Raw genomic sequence first — 19,386 nt, forward strand, 5'->3', positions numbered from 1 at the left:
TAGTCCTTTAGTATCCGAGCTTCTAAACATAGTCCAAAACAGAATCTACACTTGTCCTAAAAAAATATTTATAATAATTATATAATTTGATAATCCTAAAAATTGTATCTGGCTAAAAATTTGGGACCTTCGGTGGCCGCTCTTCCAGTGTATCCTCCAGACTCCCTTAGCATTTCCTCGGTTTTAATTTACTCGCTCTGGTTCTAAATCCAAAAAAAAATAAAAAATTAATCAATAAGGTTAGTCTACATGACATTCTAATGCACCCTATATGATCCGGATATCACCGCTCCGCAGAGTAAATTGTCCCATCATTGGACAGTGTCCCACCGTTGGACACAATACCCCACCGTTGGGTATGAAGGTTCGGTACCCCACCGTTGGGTATTATTCCAAACCACACCAAGAATGTATGCATGCCCTATCACCGCTAATTCTGTAGGGTTATCATGAGGTAGACTTTTAAAACTCTTTTAAAAATCAAACTCAAGAGCGGAAAAACCCCTTTACCTAGAACACTTAGAATAATAAGAATCACTATGAGTTCATATGTTTACCTCTTGAAGCGTCGAGGAGTTTGATCACGAGCGCTGCACAAACGACAATCGCCTCTACTCAGTCCACACGAACAGCCCCTCCGTCTACAGTGCTAGCTGTGAATGATCGGAAGTAGAGAGATTGAGAGAACAAGAAATCCTAGTGCGGCTAGGTTTTCTAATTGTTTTCACGTGAAAAATAAGTCACCACAAAGGTTCTATTTATAGAACCACTTGTGTGTGCCATACCTTATGGTGTACTGTATTTCTCACTTAATTCCACCGTACCTTACGGTGTACCAAATTATAAATGAATCTCATCCATTTAATTAATCTCTCTTCTATCTGTTCTTATGTGTGTGACCCTATAGGTTCTCGGAACGTTGGCAATAATATTAAATCACTATTTAATATTATAAACAGTGAGCGGTATCTAGCAACACATCACTGCTACCCAAGTGACGAGAATGTCATGTGATCTGACGTAACCTTTCCGTGATAATGATTATGTGTATAATTCCCCTTTGCCCTTATATCTATATTGAACATAAGGCATAGATCGTGTCACCCTTGTATGGTTCAATATCTTATTTCTTGATCCCAGAATATACTGAGCAACGAATAAGCTCAATATCTCATATTGACTTAGTTCGGCGTGGCCACGCATTTTATCAGTCATATTCCATCAAGAGGCCTACAGATATTGCTCCTGTTATGTAGGAGGGGCAAATTCCATCTAGGTCACTCATGTCCCTCAGCATGATTTATAGAGTACCCATCAACCGACTTTATAGTCATCCTGTTACGGACAATGTTTGAACGGCAACTAAGTACTCTACTCCACATCTAGGGTCCATAGTGGTTTCAGGTCGAAGGGTGGTATACACCATTATCACTATGAGAATAACTTATGACACTTTTCATAACATACTATGTAGCATTCTCATGGCGGGTCAATCCAATATAAATATTACTCCTAATAATTATATCTATGTGAAGACTTGATATCTCATATCCATGACTCGTGAGATGAAGTCATCAGTCTACTCACATAATAGTCTCTGTGTTTAACTGTTATCCCACATCACAGTAAAACTTGACTATGGATACTTTAAGAATAGTGTCATTATGTTTAATGAAGTCTCACTATTAAGTCACACTTAATGTTCCATTAATTAGACTAGCTATTCTAGGGACTTTATTAGTTTGAAACAAACATAATAAAGAAATGCCTTATTATATATATTAAATATATAAATCAAAGTCATCATATAAAAGACGATTCTATCAAAATAGATTGGCTTTTAGGGCTTACTCCAACAAATTCAGCCACACCAGAAGTTACTCACACCGAGTAAATAATCAAAACAACCTTAACTCCGGTTTAGTGACTAGATTCCCCCGATGATAACTCCAATCACCAAATTAAAGGACATAATTAACAACAAGAAAATAACTCATGCATCAACAAGATTTCATGTAGCATTTACGCACACCATAAAAATTACATATAGACATATGTTATAAACAAAATAATCAAACAACGGAGGACCCTCTTAAACTTCGTATTCTAGGATACGAACCAGATTTACTTCGTTTCATAAATTGCGATGTGATGTCTTATGGCTACAACAGCACAGGAAAATTGCAAAAATCAATTAAAAAAAACTATTATTCGTATATTACGAAACGAAGACTCTACTGTTCGTATCCCACAAAACGAATATGCTAGGGTTCGTATTCTACCAGACGAAGAAGCTAAGTTTCGTATCTTAGACCAATAAAACCCCAACACTCCATCAGTTTGAAGAGAACTATTTTTTTAGGAAGATTACTGTTTAAAGCGAAGATTACCTGTTGTGTGACTCCAAATGAGTGTAGAATCCCTATGTGAATGAATAGATGTTGCTTTGAAGCATTCCAAACGTCACAAAATCGCAAAAATTACGAATGAGTTCTCTAGTGGTAATCAAAAAACAGTTTATGTTATAAACCCTATATAGTCTTAATTTTAAGCAGAGTTTCCAAGAATAGCATGTTTCGTAAGATGCAAAACGAAATCGCCTAGCTTCGTAAGTTGTGAAACGAAATTGGCTGCCTTCGTAAGCTGCAAAACAAAATTGCCTTCCTTCCTAATCTGTGAAACAAAAGGTCTGAAACGTATGTGCAATCGTGAACCGTAAATAGCTTTTTTGTTATGTCATGTTACTTCGTGAGTTAAGATACGAACTTATATATATTCGTATTACAAGTTCCAAATTAGCATCTAGGGCAAAATAGTCAAGATAGGGGGCTTAATAGTAATATAGGGGGGCCTAAAAAGCAATTTTCTTTTCCGACTGAATCCAACGGTATGGGTGTGGAACGACCCAAGAAGCTTGTTTTGTACCCTCTATTATATGCACCTCCTTCAACATAATCTGACACCTCATTTGATCTCACGGGCTTTGACCATAATGGGGTTACTTGTTGAAAACAGTTTGCACCTTCTCTCTCAATCTCTCTCTCTCTCTCTCTCTCTCTCTCTCTCTCTCTCTCTCTCTCTCTATCTCTCTCTCTCTCTCTCTCTCTCTCTCTCTCTCTCTCCTCTCTCTCTCTCTCTCTCAATATGCAATAATTGCTCATTATTGTTTACGATGATTGCACCAAGGTTCTTGTCTATGTCATTATTAGCTTACTCAATGTTTCCTTTCCAACTGAATGGAGCCGTTTTGCTATTGGCTTAGTCCAAAATGAATTCTTACCTTTGTTTTCCACTCACAAAATACAATATGACTTAGATGGCTTGGTTACAATCCAAAAAGTGGTGTACTTTCAATTCAGTTACATGATTTTTGGACATTAAATACCCTTCAAGGGACACATGGCAGTTTATGAATAAATACCCTTCAAGGGACGCATGGCAGTTTCTGAAGTTAGGGCAGTTTTGATTTTTAACCAACATATAACTTTCTTACTATATTGTAAGATTATTATTAATGTTTTAATGTATATAAAAGTTTGCACCCCTAATTTAGGATCTTGGATCCGCCACCATAGAGAGTATTCAGGATCTTCAAACTCTTTAATGCCAATTGCATTTTCCTCATGGGAGTTAATATTCTCCACATCTCTACAATCTTTGTTATAATATCCATTGACCATAAGAATCCTCGTTGATTCGGAATTTCGGATACAAAATTGTTATTCCTATCTCAGTGTGTTTGGTTAATAATTCCCAGAGTTATTCGTAAGAATGAATATTTCAATTTTATTGCTATTTTTATGGAAATCTTTTATTTTCACCCATTTTTTTGGAATTAAAATCATAAAAAAATGGGAAATTATGTCATTCATTTAGTTTCATAAAGCTCGAGAGATTATTCTTTGTTGTTGTGTGTAGATTATATCTGAATTAAGAAAGAAAAAAAATCATGGAAAAATGGAAGTTACTTCTTTCTTGGAATTATTTTATTCTCGGAGTTAATTTTCCCACTTTGTAACTATTTGTTATTATTTTGTAATTAATTGCGGTTACTTAGTTGCCAAACCAAACAATGTAACTTGGCAATCTTGTGTATATCACTTATGATAAGGATGATAGAAACATACTGTATTCATTTCCTATCCTATAATATAAAAGGGAACAATATATTTTGAAAATGATCAATATATTTTTATGATAAGGATAAGGATGACTCATTCTATATATTTTCTAATTGTTTGATAAGTGAATTGGAGTCGTAAATTTTGAAAATGATCAATATTTTTTTATTTGTTTTTTGTTTAATGAGTAGCCATGTTGTTGATGGTATTCGTACACTTGAAGAGCAAATAGTAAAATTGGAAAATGTAATATATATATATATATATATATATATATATATATATATATATATATATATATATAGAGGAGGGTTATATTGACTCCAAGAGTAACTCTCTAGAGTTACTCCAAATCAAAGCCATCCATTTTATTTAATCTGACCGTCCTAATTGATCATTAATTTTTCTTGCGTGCGGGTGTTTTACTTGATACTTTCCTGTCTCACTTTCTATCATCATATTCGTCAATGAGAAGAACGAGGAAAATCTGCATCAATCATCCACAAATTGATTCAATTCTTACGTTATTTCAATTTTTTATTGAAAAGTGATTTTTTAGAGATCTTTGTTTTCAAATGTATATCACTTGGTTTCTCTACAAATTATAAATTGCATTATCTGCTTCCCCCGTTACCAGTCACCTCACCTCTTCAATGGCCTTTTTTTGGGGTTAATGAATAAAACCTAAGAATTCCATCCAAAGAGTAGAAGAACGAACATAGATATCTAAAATAATTAAGAATGAAAAATCAATTGCACCGAAAAGAGGATCATCATTGGAATTTTATAGAATCAAAATTTTGTGGGTTAATCAACAAAAAAAAAAGATAGATTTTTTTAGGGATTTCACAAAAGTCTATTGTGATTTGTGTTCTAACAAAAGAAATATATGCATTTCGTTTATCTTTACCGTGAATTAAAAGGGATATATGTTCTTTTGTAAAACAAAACGGAGATATATGTTAGAAGGAAGAAGAAGAAGACCAGTATAGTGTTTTTGTTCTACATCAATTACAAGGGATGCGAGAGGGAAGTATCAGGCATTATATGCACACGCTAAAAAAGTTAATGATCAATTAAGGCAGTCAGATTAAATAAATTGGACGGCTTTGATTTGGAGTAACTCTCTAGAGTTACTCTTGGAGTCAATATAACCCTCCTCATATATATATATAGAGGATGTATATTATGAGAATGACAAAGATATATGAGAATATGAGAATGAATTATGACCATTAGATTAACATGAAGGTGTAGGATTAAAAGACTATTGTAAGTGAGTCACGTGACTCGCTTTTCTCACAAACGAGCTTCTCTCTCTTCCTTCCTTCATCAAATTTCTCTCGATCTCTCTTTCTCAACGCGACGCCGCTGCTCGCCGCCACTCGCCGCCGATGGACCTCACAACGCCACACCCGTATCTCTCGTTTTGAACATCACCGCCTCCTTCTCTGTTCAATTTCATGAGTTTGGATCTTTTCTTCTTTTGAACATCAACGCCACACCAGGAACAAGGTTTTATTTTGCTTCTCTTCTTTTTGATTTATTTTTGTTTTGTATCCTTCTTATACTTTGATTTTCTGTATAATTGGGTTTTTTTAAAATCTGTGTCCCTCATACCTTGATTTTATGGTATTTAACCTTACAACTAACATAGAAGCTATTTGTTTTTTTTTTAATGTGCTCTAGATGTTTGATAAAATGCTTATTTGAAACAATTTGTTCTTTAGGTACTGGTGTAGCAGTAGTTGAAGTGTAAATGAACTAGGCACTGCTACTGAACTAGGCACTGCTGAAATTGGCAAATGAACTAGGCACTGCTGTCCAAGACCAGTTAAATGAAATTGGTACTGGTGTCGAAGACTAGCGTGAAATTCTGTCGAAGACTAACTGAAATTGGCAAATGAACTAGGCACTGCTGTCCAAGACCAGTTAAATGAAATTGGTACTGGTGTCGAAGACTAGCGCGAAATTCTGTCGAAGACTAACTGAAATTGATGCTTAGTTTAATGTAGTTGTAATCTGCTACAAAGCTCACTGGTGCTTAGTTTGTATTCACTATGCTTACACATTGTAAATGAAAGAACTTGGCACTGCGTTGATTTTGTCGAAGATGTAGATTGTAAATGGGGGTTAGCTCTATTTGTAGAGTGATTCACATTGTAAATGGGAATTAGCTCTATCTTTGTACAAATTGTAATTATCATCTTATATTAAATGAAAAAGTTTGATTGAATTGCCTCAATACATCCCTATAAGATAAGAGTTTTCTTCTTTGCTCATCAAAGGCAGGATCAGAAAGAAATCTGAATCTTCCTACGCACGGGACGTGCGTTATATGTCGTCGGGGGCGTTGGATGGATGTAAGTTGTAATCCATATCAGTAATATAGATCATTGCAAATAGATCATTTGTTACCATATCAGTATTATCAGTGTACCTTGTTAGTGTACCACAATTTGTACCACAATGTTATTGGTTCATGTTTCAATTTATTTGCAATTTCATTTTATTCTTTTATTATTGGTTCAATTGCAACTTTGTTTGATTATATGGAGAATCCACCAAACACACAGCAGGTGAGTTAAACATGCAGAGCCAAAATGCTAATAAGAGATTAGTCACATTAAGCTCCTCTTAAGATAACACCCTTGCTGATAGAAATAAGCTGTGGAAGAGTTCTCAGCATATTTCCTTGAGCCTAACAATTGATATGGTCATAACAGTGTGTTTTTAAGTGTCGAACAAATTCTGTTGCTTATTTCTAACATGAATTTGAAGATGTCGCGCATAATTTAACATGAATTTGAATTATTGAATATATTGTTGGGCTTAATTCTTTTCAATTGTCAACCAATTTTTGCCCAAATTAAACACCAACTCTAACCCTTAATTGAATTAAACACAAACTAATAACATTATTATTCTCAAATTGAACACAGAGACTCGACTCAAATTGTATTAAACGCAAAGGGAGATTCACAACAAGAGGATTTGAGGGCAGAGAAATTCATGAGACGCAGAGAGAGATGCAGTGAGAAAGATGAGAGGGCTCATGAAATGAGAAGATGCGGTGAGAAAGATGAGACGATAGGGACGCGAAGGAAGTTTATGGGTCAGCGGAGGTTTCCCGGAACAGAGACATCGGTGGAAGGCGGAGAGGAGGAGAAGAGCGGCATAAGCAAAGAGACAACGGGTAAGAAGAGAAAGTGTTTTTACGTGAAGGAAGAATTTTGAGGAGAGAGAAAGTGAATAGTAATAATAATGACACATCACAGTGGCACATGACTCATTTAAGTGGTATTCTAATCCTACTCCTTCATTTAAATCTAAGGGTTGTAATTCATTCTCATATTCTCATATATCTTTATCATTCTCATAATATACATCCTCTATATATATATATATATATATTGATTAGTCATGTCCTTTTTTCATGAATTTGGTTTCGTAGCTTGCTTATTGCTTTGATATTGATTTAGAGCACTGACTATATTAATCTTTTAAAACATATAGTATGCTGGAGCAGTTCTCCAACCAGCAAGTGGTACTTCTTTCCATGGAGTTAGTGGCATTGTTTCTGTTTACAATCCAAGAGTTGAGAAAGAACAAATGAGTGCTGCAACAATGTTGGTTATAAATAGATCTCCGAGTAATTTTAATCTAGTCGCTGTTGGATGGCAGGTAAGGTTTTTTCTTTATTAGATAGCTTCGTGTCTAGAAATTCTATCCTCAGAGCGGAAAAGTGGCGTGTTTGGAGTTTGAACTCCGCCCTTACATATAAAATGCGCTATCAAAGTATCAACTGAGCTATCATTATTTTTTCGTTAAGTTTTTATGTGTGTAGCTTGGTGATTTTTTCACACCATAAACAATGCCTAATTCTACTCATATTTTTGTTAGGTGTATCCTAAAATGTACGACGATGATAAAACTCATCTTTTTATCGCTTGGGGGGTGAGTATTTTTTATTTAAATATTTTTTTCATTTACTTATATACTCAATGCATTTTTTTTCTTACTTTTTATCTATATTTATATATTAAAATGGTATTATTTTAAAATTGACAGAGTGATAATTTAAATAAAGGATGCTTTAATTTACAATGTCAAGGTTTTGTTCAAACTGACAAATCAATTACTCCTGGTCAAATATTTGATCAAACATCAATCATTAGTGGAATCACAGTCGAAGTTCCAATGGCTATTTTTCAGGTAATTTTCAAATGATACCATTTTCACTTTAAGAAATTAGCAATAATTATAAGGCTATATAGCTTATTAACCAAAAATAATTTAAGGTAAGTGTTTAATTAGAATATTGTGACAGTGTAAAACGTCAACCAATTAAAGTCATCCTTTAAGACACATCACTCAATTGTTAAAAGTAGATATTTTTTTAATTAATAAATAATTTTTTTCATATTTATTTTAAATTTACCCAATTTTCTCATCATCACTCTTGCACCAGACCAGTACGACGTGCCCCTTTCGATCTTCTATTACATCAATATATGCTAACAAAGGTATACTCAAAAAAGTTTATTGATTTGTGTAGGATCCAACAACAAAAGATTGGCATATTTCTATAAATGGAAAAGAAATTGGATATTATCCTGCATCTTTATTCTCCAACATGACATACGTTGATCAAGTGATGTGGGGGGGTAAAACAATAAATCCTAGAAATACTCCTAGCCCTCCAATGGGATATGGAATACTACCCGATGGTGTTTTAGGCCATGCATGTTATTTTAAGAATCTTGCATTTGTTAATGAATTTCAAAAGTCACAAGCTCTTACAAAAGATATGGGAGCAACGGTAAGTACAAATCGTGAATGCTATGGTGCATCATACCATAATGGGGAAATTGGATTGACTCTCCAATTTGGAGGACCCGGTGGGGGCAATTGTATTGCTTAAATCATATCTATAAAAGAAAAAATAATAATTAATAGTTAAGTCATCTCTTAATTCTTTTGAATGTAATGATGTCTAAATTATTGGAGCACAAGAAAAAAAATAATGATTTGTCATGAGGGGAGCTTATTAAACTTTTTTTTTTTTTTTTTGCTTACAATAAATTTGATGATCCAACTCAATATCTTTAACATACTACTCAAATCTCTCACCAAAACACAAAACATAATGACTTGCTTATTAACCATTTAAGTCTAATGACATATTATTATGACCGCTTTGTTCTATATAGAATAGAATATTTAAATTCCGCGAGCATAATGACCGCTCTGGTTTTAAAAATTAATGTATTTTCAACCGTCTAGTTGTTTCCCATTCAGCATGCAACATCAATAATCAATAGCAATATAAAAAGTGACAAGAAACTCAAAACATATTTTGTGGTGAAATTTGAAAGCAACTTGATCCCGCTACTCATTTCATCCATATGATTTTTCTATTTTTAATCATATAATATAATGTGACGAAATAACATGAGGGAAAGGTTACTTTGAACAATACATAGTTGTTTGTTACCAGCCATGTATTATAAATTATTATATATGCCACTATAATTTTGCTAGTGCTTTCTAATTCACAAGACATTATATTGCTTACTTAAAATGTTTCTAATTCCTCCGAAAAAAAGGAAACTTCAAATCGTGGGAGAGTGGTTGGGATTAGATGATCATAATATCATATGAAGAAAATAATGTAATATCATCCACTATATAATGATGACATGGATCAAGAGGGAAAGGCAATATATGAAGTTGTCTATCTGTACTAATGCAAAAACCATTCAAAAATAGGCAACCAGTGAGTGGGAGTTATTTTAATGCATGTGAAATTAGTACATAAGAAGTTTTGATCTATTAAGTCGAATTTTGAAAAAAGTCAGTTGTAGTTTGAGCTGTCTTAAAACGTTTTAATTTGTTTTTGTTTTGTTTTTTTTTTTTTTTTGAGAGAAGGGCTTGTAGTGATGATTTAGTTAGTTATTTTATTTTTGATATAAAACTGTTTTGTGTATCGGGTTCGATTCTCTTTTAGTATACATTGAAATTCATTTGTTAGAAGTAAATTAAACCTTTTATGTCAGGGGGCCGAAACCTAACTTAATAAATAGATTTTTTAAGTCGGTTAGTGAACACAAACGACTTAAGCAATTTAATGCAAAATATATATTTTTATTTAATTTTTGTTAGGTCTATTTTAAATGCACCCGACCTAACTAAGTTACAAATATTCACGGAATTGCCACGGCATCACTTCTTAAGTCAAGTGGACTTGAACTGAAATTTTTGTCTGCAAACATCATACAAGATAAAATATTGTTCAGTACCATAAAGGTTTGCCATGCTATTTTTGTCCTACATTGTTGATAAAGAGTTATAGATTATAATTAATTAAGTAATTTTGATATTTAAGTTTACATTTTTAGTTGGACTTTATTTAGTTGTTTAGTTGGATCTTTTGGCCTTTTAGCCCATTTAATTTATGAAATAATTTATGAAAGCAGCTCTTTAGGCCCTCTCAATTGCTTTGAGGCCCCAAAACTTACGAAAACATCCATCAAGACATTTTGGAAGAAATATTCTGAAATTGGACCTAATTGGATCATATCTTTCGAAATGGTTCAAAGTGAAATTCTCTTTTTAATTTTATTTTTTGGTTTCGGAAGTTATCTTATGAAATTAACTACAATTTCAAAACGTATCTTCCAAAATGTTTTCTATTGACTTGTTTCGGATCCTATCTTTCAAAACTACTTGGAATTTTGGAACGTATCTTCCAAAACCCTGTTACATGTGATCAGAACGAAAAATCAGGAAAATGTACCATGAATTTTTTTCCTTCTCATATAGCATTCAACTCAAAGCAATCAAAATCAATCTCAAATAGTCAAATTCAAACATACACAATTTAAAACATCATATTTGTCCATACATAACCAAGCAACTCTTGTTGTGAAAATTAAACCCTATAATAACTACCAATTTTCAAACATACACTATAATTTCACAAATTAAAAATTTGATGTGGAAAAAAAACTTATATATTGTGCTGAAGTTGGATAGAGAAAGAATGATTGAAGTTGGAATGAAAATTTGGAATAAAAGAAAAATGGAGGAAAGGAGTTAATTATTTGAATACTTCTTCTTCTTTCCCTTCTTTTCAAGTTCTTACTCTTTTCCTTTGGTCAAGCCTTTGCAAAACTTAACTGAACTGCATTTTATGTATATAAGGTCACTTTGGATCCTATCTTCCGATATATAAGGAAATTTTGCATTGTACAATCCGAATCAAATTGGGTCCAAAATCAGGAGTATTTTTGAGTTTTTGGAGGCCTAGAAGCAATTTTCATAATCTATTATCCAATACTAGTCCTATAAATGCAAGTCTTTGAGAAACTTTAAAGGATCCCAAAATCAATGAAATTGTCTTAAAATAGTCTTAATTAATTAGCTTGTATATTGATAATCAGATGAAGTAGAAGAACTTGTGTATGAGTTTGGGATAGGTGATGCAGTGTTGTTTGTGACAGTAGTGTATGTGTATCCATATGGATGAGAGTAAGTTGAAATAAATGGTGGATAGGATGGAAGATAGTAAGATGGAGTGTTGAAGTTCAATGGAATGAAAGCATCAATAATACAAAGCATAAAAAATGAAAGGATTATTAATGAACACAAAATGATAATCCACATAAAAACATCTTAGCATGAAAAAAGTACATATACTTTTTTGAGAATGTGCATGTAATGTATACTGCCTATAGTATCTATAACATTCCTTCAGAATGTGTAAACCACAACACAAACATGAAATAACAAAGATAGCTATTGCAGTTTTTTTTAAGGCAGCAGCAGTAGCACAATATTATTCATAATTAGTTCCTGTTAGACATGATTAGATGAAGTAATTGGAAGTTGTTGTGCCTCAATTTGCTTCACTGTAACTGATGATTCTGCCGTAGTAGTGGCTGAATAGTCTTTTGCTTTACCCCAGACCACAGAGTAAAGACCGATTGCAATAATCACGGCTCCGATGATACTGCCATCGGAAAAATGTAACGGTTATTATGAGACAGATGAAGTATTAATTAAAGATAAAAATAATAATGACTTTGAAGTAATTGCGGACAGTTTAATCAAGTTCTTATATATGATAGCCAGGGGCGCTTCTAAAGCACAACAAGTCTGGGCAGTTGTCCCGGCTCTGGCCAAAATTATTGGTATTTTTAGCAGTTAGTTTAAGGCAAAATTGAGATTTTTTGTTGGACTTTTTATATATTATGTTACGGGTAAAATTTTACTCGGGATCAATAATAATGCTGACTCCGCCCCTGATTTTGTGACTAATTACAAGAAAGAAGGGGAAGATTAGTAATACCTGCCCAAGTGGAGTTGCTCTGCGAAAAGGAAGGAGCCCAAAGCACAAGTGATGATCATACAAAGAGGATTAAATGCTGTATAAAATACTGGGCCTCTGCTTTGTAATACCAATCCTTGTACATAATATGTTATTCCTGAGGTGATTATTCCCTGTAATTTTAAAATTGATTGAAAATAATTACAAGTTGCAATTTATATATTTTAGATATACTGTACAATACAATATCAATAAATGGAGTGTATAAGCCCAAGTTAAACAGCCTTTTCATCTTTTGTTATAAAATAGAGTATTTAGTTTCGTGTCCCTAAGTTTCTCTGCTCCTGAATGCGGCTCCTGAATTTTCAATTTTATCCTCCTCGAAGATTAGGGAGTAAGTGTGTAAAATAACAAAAACTGACAAAAAAGGGTATGTTTGTTGCATGGATGTAAAAATTAATTCCAGGATTAACTATCCCAGGAACATAATAGTGGGAACTCTATTCCAAGGAACAATTTTTATTTTTGTTTAAATAGAAAACCCCACATACATCGTGGGTGTGTGATGCTGTAAATTGCATTATCACTATGCTAAGTTGCTAACTGCCGTTATAACCACCAAGAATAAATCATGCCAGCTTTCCTTCCTTTGGAATAGGATGTCCATGTACGTGGGTATATAATTTCCTAGGAACAATTTGTTGTTGAGAATAATTTTGGAATCCCTTCCACAAAACATGAGAATAAATATTTTCAATATCATATTCATGGGAATCCACTTTGTAACCATGAAACAAACACCTCTAAGCGACGAATTCAGCACTAAGTTCTCTACCTAAGTAGCGAAACTTATAAAACACAATTCACAAGTTAAAGTGCAAACCCTCCCTTCAACCCATGAAAATATTTTGAATGAAATATTGTATATGAGCAAGTGATTAAAAAAAAAGTTAAAAAAGAGGTTTCAATTTATAGATTTATATGGTGTGTACCATTGGTCGATACTATGCCATAACCACTCTAGTGGCCAATAAATTTTTTGTTTTGGACGGTGATTAAATTTTTATAAGGTTCACTAGTTAAAGTGCAAACTATGTTTGAGTTCGCATTTTAATTAGCGAATTGTGATGTTGCATAATGTTTCCATTCATGGCAGCGTGTAGACCTTGGGGTTTGGTAAAAAAAATTGCCACTCGCTACATATAATGTAAATTGATTTCGCTGCCTAGATAATGAGAGAGATATTTTGGTCATTTTAGGAACGCATAATATTGGATTGGAGGCGCGAAAAGAATAATTCTTCTATGAAATAATCGTTTGGGCTTACAGCCTATTATTGCAATGGCTGTTAAAAAATGTATGTTAAAGAGTGTGTTGTCAATATTATTCTTTTATCGTATTTATGAATGACCATGAAACTATGAGATTAAAATATAGGCTTTGTAAGATTAATTTTAGATTGAAGATGAACCAAATGAAAATGTTGCAAGTAATTGAGAAAGTACCGTGTAGAGAGGACCGTATAGTCTAAAGTCCCAACCAATGACCCAAATCCCAGCACCGGAGTGACGCTCCGCCACCAATGCCACGACGCTAGTTTGCAAAGCACCAACCAAGCATATTAAGGTAGCTAGTGACATTTCGGCCGGATATTTTTTCAAAGTTATCGACTGCAATTAACAAATCACAATTTATACATAACATTATAAATTAGTTAGTTAAATTTATAATGTTTAATAAAATTAATTGATGTAAATTAGTTGATAAATATAAAATGACATATAAATGTTTACATATTAAATTTGAAAAATAAATACTATTTTAAGAAAATGAATAATAATTACCTGTAAAATGAAGAAAGATGACCAAGCCACACAACCCAAACATAGAAAGAGTGTTCCTGAAACCCAATGTTTGAGATTTTGCGTGCTTTGACTAGCTTGATGGGCTGTGTTTGGAGAATAAAAAAGATGGATTTGTGGTCCTTTATAAAGTATCATCATTAAAGCTCCACCAAATGTTACTAACGTCCCTATCACCTTTGCAATGCTTCGTATCTGCTTCAAATTTACACGCTCTATCCTGATAAATTAAAAGGTCGATTGTTACTTTTTTGTAAAAAAAAAAAAATCACTTTTATTTATGAAAACAAAATAATCACACTTTTATTACCTGAAAATTACGGCTAACACAAAAGTAACAGAAGGCACAGCATTCATCAAAGCAGATGCAAATGAAGCTGATGTATATTGCATTCCCAAGAAAGTGAATCCTTGATCAATCACTGGCCTAAAAGGAGTAGCAAATGGTATATGAGACATTATTATCATCAAAAAATAAATCCAACGGATACAAATTTTGTACGTGCACGGAAGTATATATGTATCAAATCAAATCACATAATATTTCTAAATTTCTAGACCCGTTTTTAAAATATCTCTACTAATAGTAATATCTATATATTATTTTATTTGTGTTTCAATTCTCTTTTCTTTTTTATGAAGGTATTTCAATACGTTTAAGTAATAGTCTCTTTTTATTAAATAGACCCTTACTTGTCATGGATGACCACTATATCCCTAACGTCAATTCATGATAGGTTAACAATATGATGTATATAGTTATTCAAAAATCAAAAGAAAAAGAGCATGATGTTTTGTATGATAATGCATACAAATTCAATTCAATTGACGTCATTTTAAATAAAAATCAAATTTTTAAATTTCAAGTTATAGTTGATCGATCTAATTGTCTAATATTTTTCTTATAGTTGATGAAAAGATATGAACATGCAAAATTATGAAAGACATATTTTTCAAAAAAAAAAAAAAATTAACAAATTTTTCAAAAAAATTATATAGATATGAATATTTCTAACAATAGTAACTTAAAATATAGAATGATTAAATTTAAGAAAAATATTAAAGAAGAGTAAAATCAAATTTAAAAGAAAAATATCCTTAATTCTTAAAATAAAAGAAGACTTATGTAGGGTTTTTTTTTTTTTTTGACAAACTTATGCAGCATTTTGAAAAGCAGAGTATTCATTTTTTTTAAACAATTAAAATTAGTAATCATTAGGTGATAATATTAGTATGTTTTAAAATTTTCACCGGACTTAAACTCAAGACCTTTTACTTCTTAACTATTTTAACCCTTGACTCAAATTAGTTGGCTACCAACCCCTGAAAAGTAGAGTATATTAGTTACGAAGATTTCAACTCTAAGATTGAGATTTATTAGTGAAAAAGATTTAAATTCATTCTATTCTTTTTTATTAAAATAAAAATCATTAATTCTATTTATATTTTAGAGATTGAATTTTATGCACCGATGATGTAAAATATTTTAACACCTGAATCCAATCAAATTATGTTTATTAGATTAGATATATTTTAGGAACTAACCTAAAAGGGTGACATCATAGAATGATTTAATTAGATGCATAAAAAATTAGATTATCACTACACACAAACCAAATTCTATATTTTCTATAATTTATTAAAAAAGGTATTATTCTATTATCAACCTTGAATTTAAGTAATAGTCTACTTGGATATATAAATAGGATTTAATTCAGAGTCAGGATCCGTTGACACCAACTAGTTTGACACCAAATGTTACACCTCTCAATAACGTTTTAACCGATATAAATTTTATAAAATCCACCGTTGGATTGAAAGTTTACATCATATAGATCATTTGTGTAAAATTTTAGACAAATCCAAAATTATTTGATATGCTATTGAGACACATAATGATTAACGGCATTTAAAAAAACAAAAACCGTTAATTTTGATGTATCTCAATAACATATCAAATGATTTTGGATTTATTTGAAATTTTACATAAATGATCTATATGATATAAACTTTCAATCCAACGGTGGGTTTTATAAAATTTATATCAGTTAAAACGTTATTGAGAGGTGTAACATTTGGTGTCAAACTAGTTGGTGTCAACGGATCCTGACTCTTTAATTCACATAGAGTAATTTTTATTTTACATATACATTCAATTATAAATCATATCATATATAGATATTTGTATAGATATTTTAAGAACTAACTTAAGAAGGTGATATACCATGTAATTTTATTGGATGCCATGTTCAAAGGTTTCAGACCATCGGTGCATATAAATTAATCTCAAATAAATATTCATTTGTTTGAAATTCATTTAAATGGTAAATATGCTATTATATATTCACTGTAGTACTATCATTAAAAAATGTTGTACTATCATTAAATAATGTCCTCAGAACATTTGTTAACCATACTTATAACGTAAAAAGTAGTTATGGTCAAACATGTTATATATGTTTGGTTTTTTTAATAAGTACTCCTATTAGGTTTTGCTAGAAAATTTTCTGGATAGTTAATGAACAAAATATTGGAATTCATTATTTTGAAATGAGCAATATTTTTAATTGAATATACCACTTTCAAGATAATATTTTTATTTTTAATAAATTTCTATTTTTAAGTGTTTATTAGCATTTGCCATAGAATAATAAGAGTATTTATAGGTACTATATAGATCGGTTTTAGTTCATTACTCCAAAAATGCTAGCGCCATTATCCGCAAAAAGACTGAGATTGTCATCTTTGGCCTAATTTTCCTGCAAAATTGTAAGAAAAGTAGTAAATAGACATATAAGAAAAAGACTATTAAAAAATAACATACAAAAACATAAAGAGTCATATTAACAGATGTTCTCCGATATTTATTAAGAAAACAAAAGGAAAAAAACATATCGAAAAGACAATTTTTTTATATTTCTAAAAAGTTGACGGTACAAATTTTAATTTTTTTTTTGTATATTGGTTTCTGTAACTAATATTCTAGAGACATTAATTAGTTATATGAGAGAGGGAGGGAGGGAGAGAGATCTCTCTAGAGAGAATAAGTAGGCATGCACTAGCACCTTTCAAAGATGAATGCAAAAGGAGCAAGGGCAATTGCAGCAATAACATTACGATAAACAATGAACACAAAACGATTCATTCCAAGGTTAAAACTAGCCATAGAGAATATGTATGCTCCTGCAAACCCAAATTGCAATCCCACTGTTAACACATAAGGTCTTGCCTTACTCATTTTACTGCTAAAACTACTAGTAACACCAATTTTTTCCATTTCTTTGTATTAATTCAAGAAAATATATATATGAAAAATATATGTATATATATATATGTTATTGTTTTAAAATGCTTGGAGATGCAATGAAATGTATGAAGTGGCCTTCTATATAAATAGCAAGAATTATGATTAAGACGTGAGGCATTAGAAATAGCAAAGATGATAAGTATATCAAGAGTCCTCTCTTATAAACTTTTTGCTTTTTATCAATCAGATATGAAAGCTAAATTATTTATATTAGTGGGAGTATATGCAACTAGCTTTGCTTGATTGTGTTGATTCCCCCTCTAATGAATTAGTTGTCTTGAGTCAGAATACACTTTGGAGTAATCAAAATAAAGAATACACTTACAATCGTTAGTTAGTTCAGTGGTGATTGACGCTTGACTTAGTATGGAGAACTACAGTTCGATCACTGCAATTGTGATCAGAAGGGGATTGTAACCACTTTATATCATAATTGACTTTCAAATTAAATTAGACAGTCAAATGAATCGGATACTGCTGGTGAAAAATAAAATAAAAAATAAAGAATACACTTTGGCAGTAGTTGCAAGATTTGTCACAAACCCACTATACTAACTTTATTCCTTTTATTTAAATATTCCTTTTATATAAGAGATGTATCTATGCGATGGAACCAGGGGCAGGAATTGGATTCAGTGCAGCGTGAGGCACATTTGAATCGTCCTATATTAGACGAATTAGATATTAGATCATATTTTAATTATTTTTAAATATAAAATTTAAGCTAATAAAAATTTAAATTGTCTGATTTTAATTAAATAATTCAGATATAACTGACCGATGTAGGCATATCTCTCCAACTACATACAATTCGGATCCCCAAGGCGTCCTAAGTTGTGCCGAAGGTGCGACAATATACTTTATGCATTAGCTCAGTGGTTTAATTTGTACTAACTCCAAGTATAAAGTTCACATTCAGAAATGGTCATAAAATAACTATAAACAGCAACATAATTGAATATGAAAGTTTTTTTTTTTGTTGTTAAATTGAATAAAGAAAAAACATTACTCCATTAGAGCCAAAATTGTAATTATAATTGGCTTAATTTTTTGCACATATGTTTGGAGATAAAAAGGCTCCTCCTTCAGAGTTGATGCATCCCACTATAATATAATAATTCACGTTTCTTTATTCCCTTTTAAAATTAAAATTTATATTTATTAGCCGGAATTCGAATCCCAAATAATTTATTTGTTCATTTTAAGATGAAATTTTAGTTATTAAACTATTCTACAAAATATAGTATCTAACCAAAATTCAAGAGTACAAAAATGTTCATTGAAATCGCCTTATTATTTTGAAATAATGAGCGCCCATACCATTGCAGCACAAACTAAGTGTGTCACTCTAAAGTTTGTTTTAGATTCATTCGTTCGTTCAAGCTTTATCTAATGCCATGATGTCATATCAAAAACCAACTAACCATATATGGTTGCAAAATCAATTCAATAATGCTCTCTATTATTATTTCATGTGATTTTCTAATGGATTTGATTTAGCTAGATTTAGCGTTATAATGAAGTTTTTACGTTTAAATAGTAATAGTATATATTACAACATCATGGATCAAAAATTGATTGTTATACTAAACAAATAAACTTAGTAGTTTTTAGCCTAACCTTCCTTGACTTAATCAGTTAATTGTAGCTCCACACACACACACACATATATATGGGGATTGCTAATTTACATCCTCCTAAAAACATAAAGTTGTAAATTAGCAACGGCTATCTTTTATAATCGGACAAAAAAATCCTTCATAT

General features: G+C 31.7%; 2 protein-coding genes and 1 long non-coding RNA gene across 4 annotated transcripts; 2 read left to right on the forward strand and 1 right to left on the reverse strand.

Moving 5' to 3' along the window:
• The first annotated feature begins 5,301 nt into the window (after positions 1-5,301).
• LOC123898164 lies at positions 5,302-7,459 on the forward strand. 2 transcript variants are annotated; one of them, XR_006805271.1, is made up of 3 exons: positions 5,388-5,636; positions 5,852-6,484; positions 7,064-7,459. It is a non-coding gene; the product is annotated as an uncharacterized LOC123898164 (long non-coding RNA). The 2 variants fall into 2 exon arrangements; XR_006805270.1 differs by lacking the exon at positions 7,064-7,459 and having other exon boundaries at positions 5,302-5,636; positions 5,852-6,366.
• A 125-nt stretch (positions 7,460-7,584) lies between these two features.
• LOC123895815 lies at positions 7,585-9,045 on the forward strand. Its single transcript, XM_045946298.1, has 3 exons — positions 7,585-7,805; positions 8,025-8,078; positions 8,680-9,045. Exons 1-3 carry the CDS (start codon positions 7,734-7,736, stop codon positions 9,043-9,045), a joined length of 492 nt encoding a protein of 163 aa, XP_045802254.1. The 5' UTR covers positions 7,585-7,733.
• A 2,689-nt stretch (positions 9,046-11,734) lies between these two features.
• On the reverse strand, positions 11,735-17,721 carry LOC123898542 (WAT1-related protein At4g08290-like). Its single transcript, XM_045949525.1, has 7 exons — positions 17,381-17,721; positions 17,012-17,074; positions 14,626-14,742; positions 14,298-14,535; positions 13,959-14,123; positions 12,475-12,626; positions 11,735-12,135 (listed from the first exon to the last, which is right to left on the reverse strand). Exons 1-7 carry the CDS (start codon positions 17,590-17,592, stop codon positions 11,982-11,984), a joined length of 1,101 nt encoding a protein of 366 aa, XP_045805481.1. The 5' UTR covers positions 17,593-17,721; the 3' UTR covers positions 11,735-11,981.
• Positions 17,722-19,386: the final 1,665 nt, after the last annotated feature.

Source organism: Trifolium pratense, linkage group LG7 (genome assembly GCF_020283565.1).
Source record: "Trifolium pratense cultivar HEN17-A07 linkage group LG7, ARS_RC_1.1, whole genome shotgun sequence".
Lineage (NCBI taxonomy): Eukaryota > Viridiplantae > Streptophyta > Magnoliopsida > Fabales > Fabaceae > Trifolium > Trifolium pratense.

Coding starts and splice junctions, on each gene's coding strand:
- LOC123895815 (XM_045946298.1), top strand. CDS start 7,734: ATGAGTGCTGCAACAATGTTGGTTATAAATAGATCTCCGAGTAATTTT. Junction 7,806..8,024: donor TAGTCGCTGTTGGATGGCAG/GTAAGGTTTTTT, acceptor TATTTTTGTTAG/GTGTATCCTAAAATGTACGA. Junction 8,079..8,679: donor ATCTTTTTATCGCTTGGGGG/GTGAGTATTTTT, acceptor TGATTTGTGTAG/GATCCAACAACAAAAGATTG.
- LOC123898542 (XM_045949525.1), bottom strand. CDS start 17,592: ATGGAAAAAATTGGTGTTACTAGTAGTTTTAGCAGTAAAATGAGTAAG. Junction 14,743..17,011: donor ATGGCGCTAGCATTTTTGGA/GTAATGAACTAA, acceptor TACTCCTTTTAG/GCCAGTGATTGATCAAGGAT. Junction 12,627..13,958: donor TATACGGTCCTCTCTACACG/GTACTTTCTCAA, acceptor TTAAAATTACAG/GGAATAATCACCTCAGGAAT.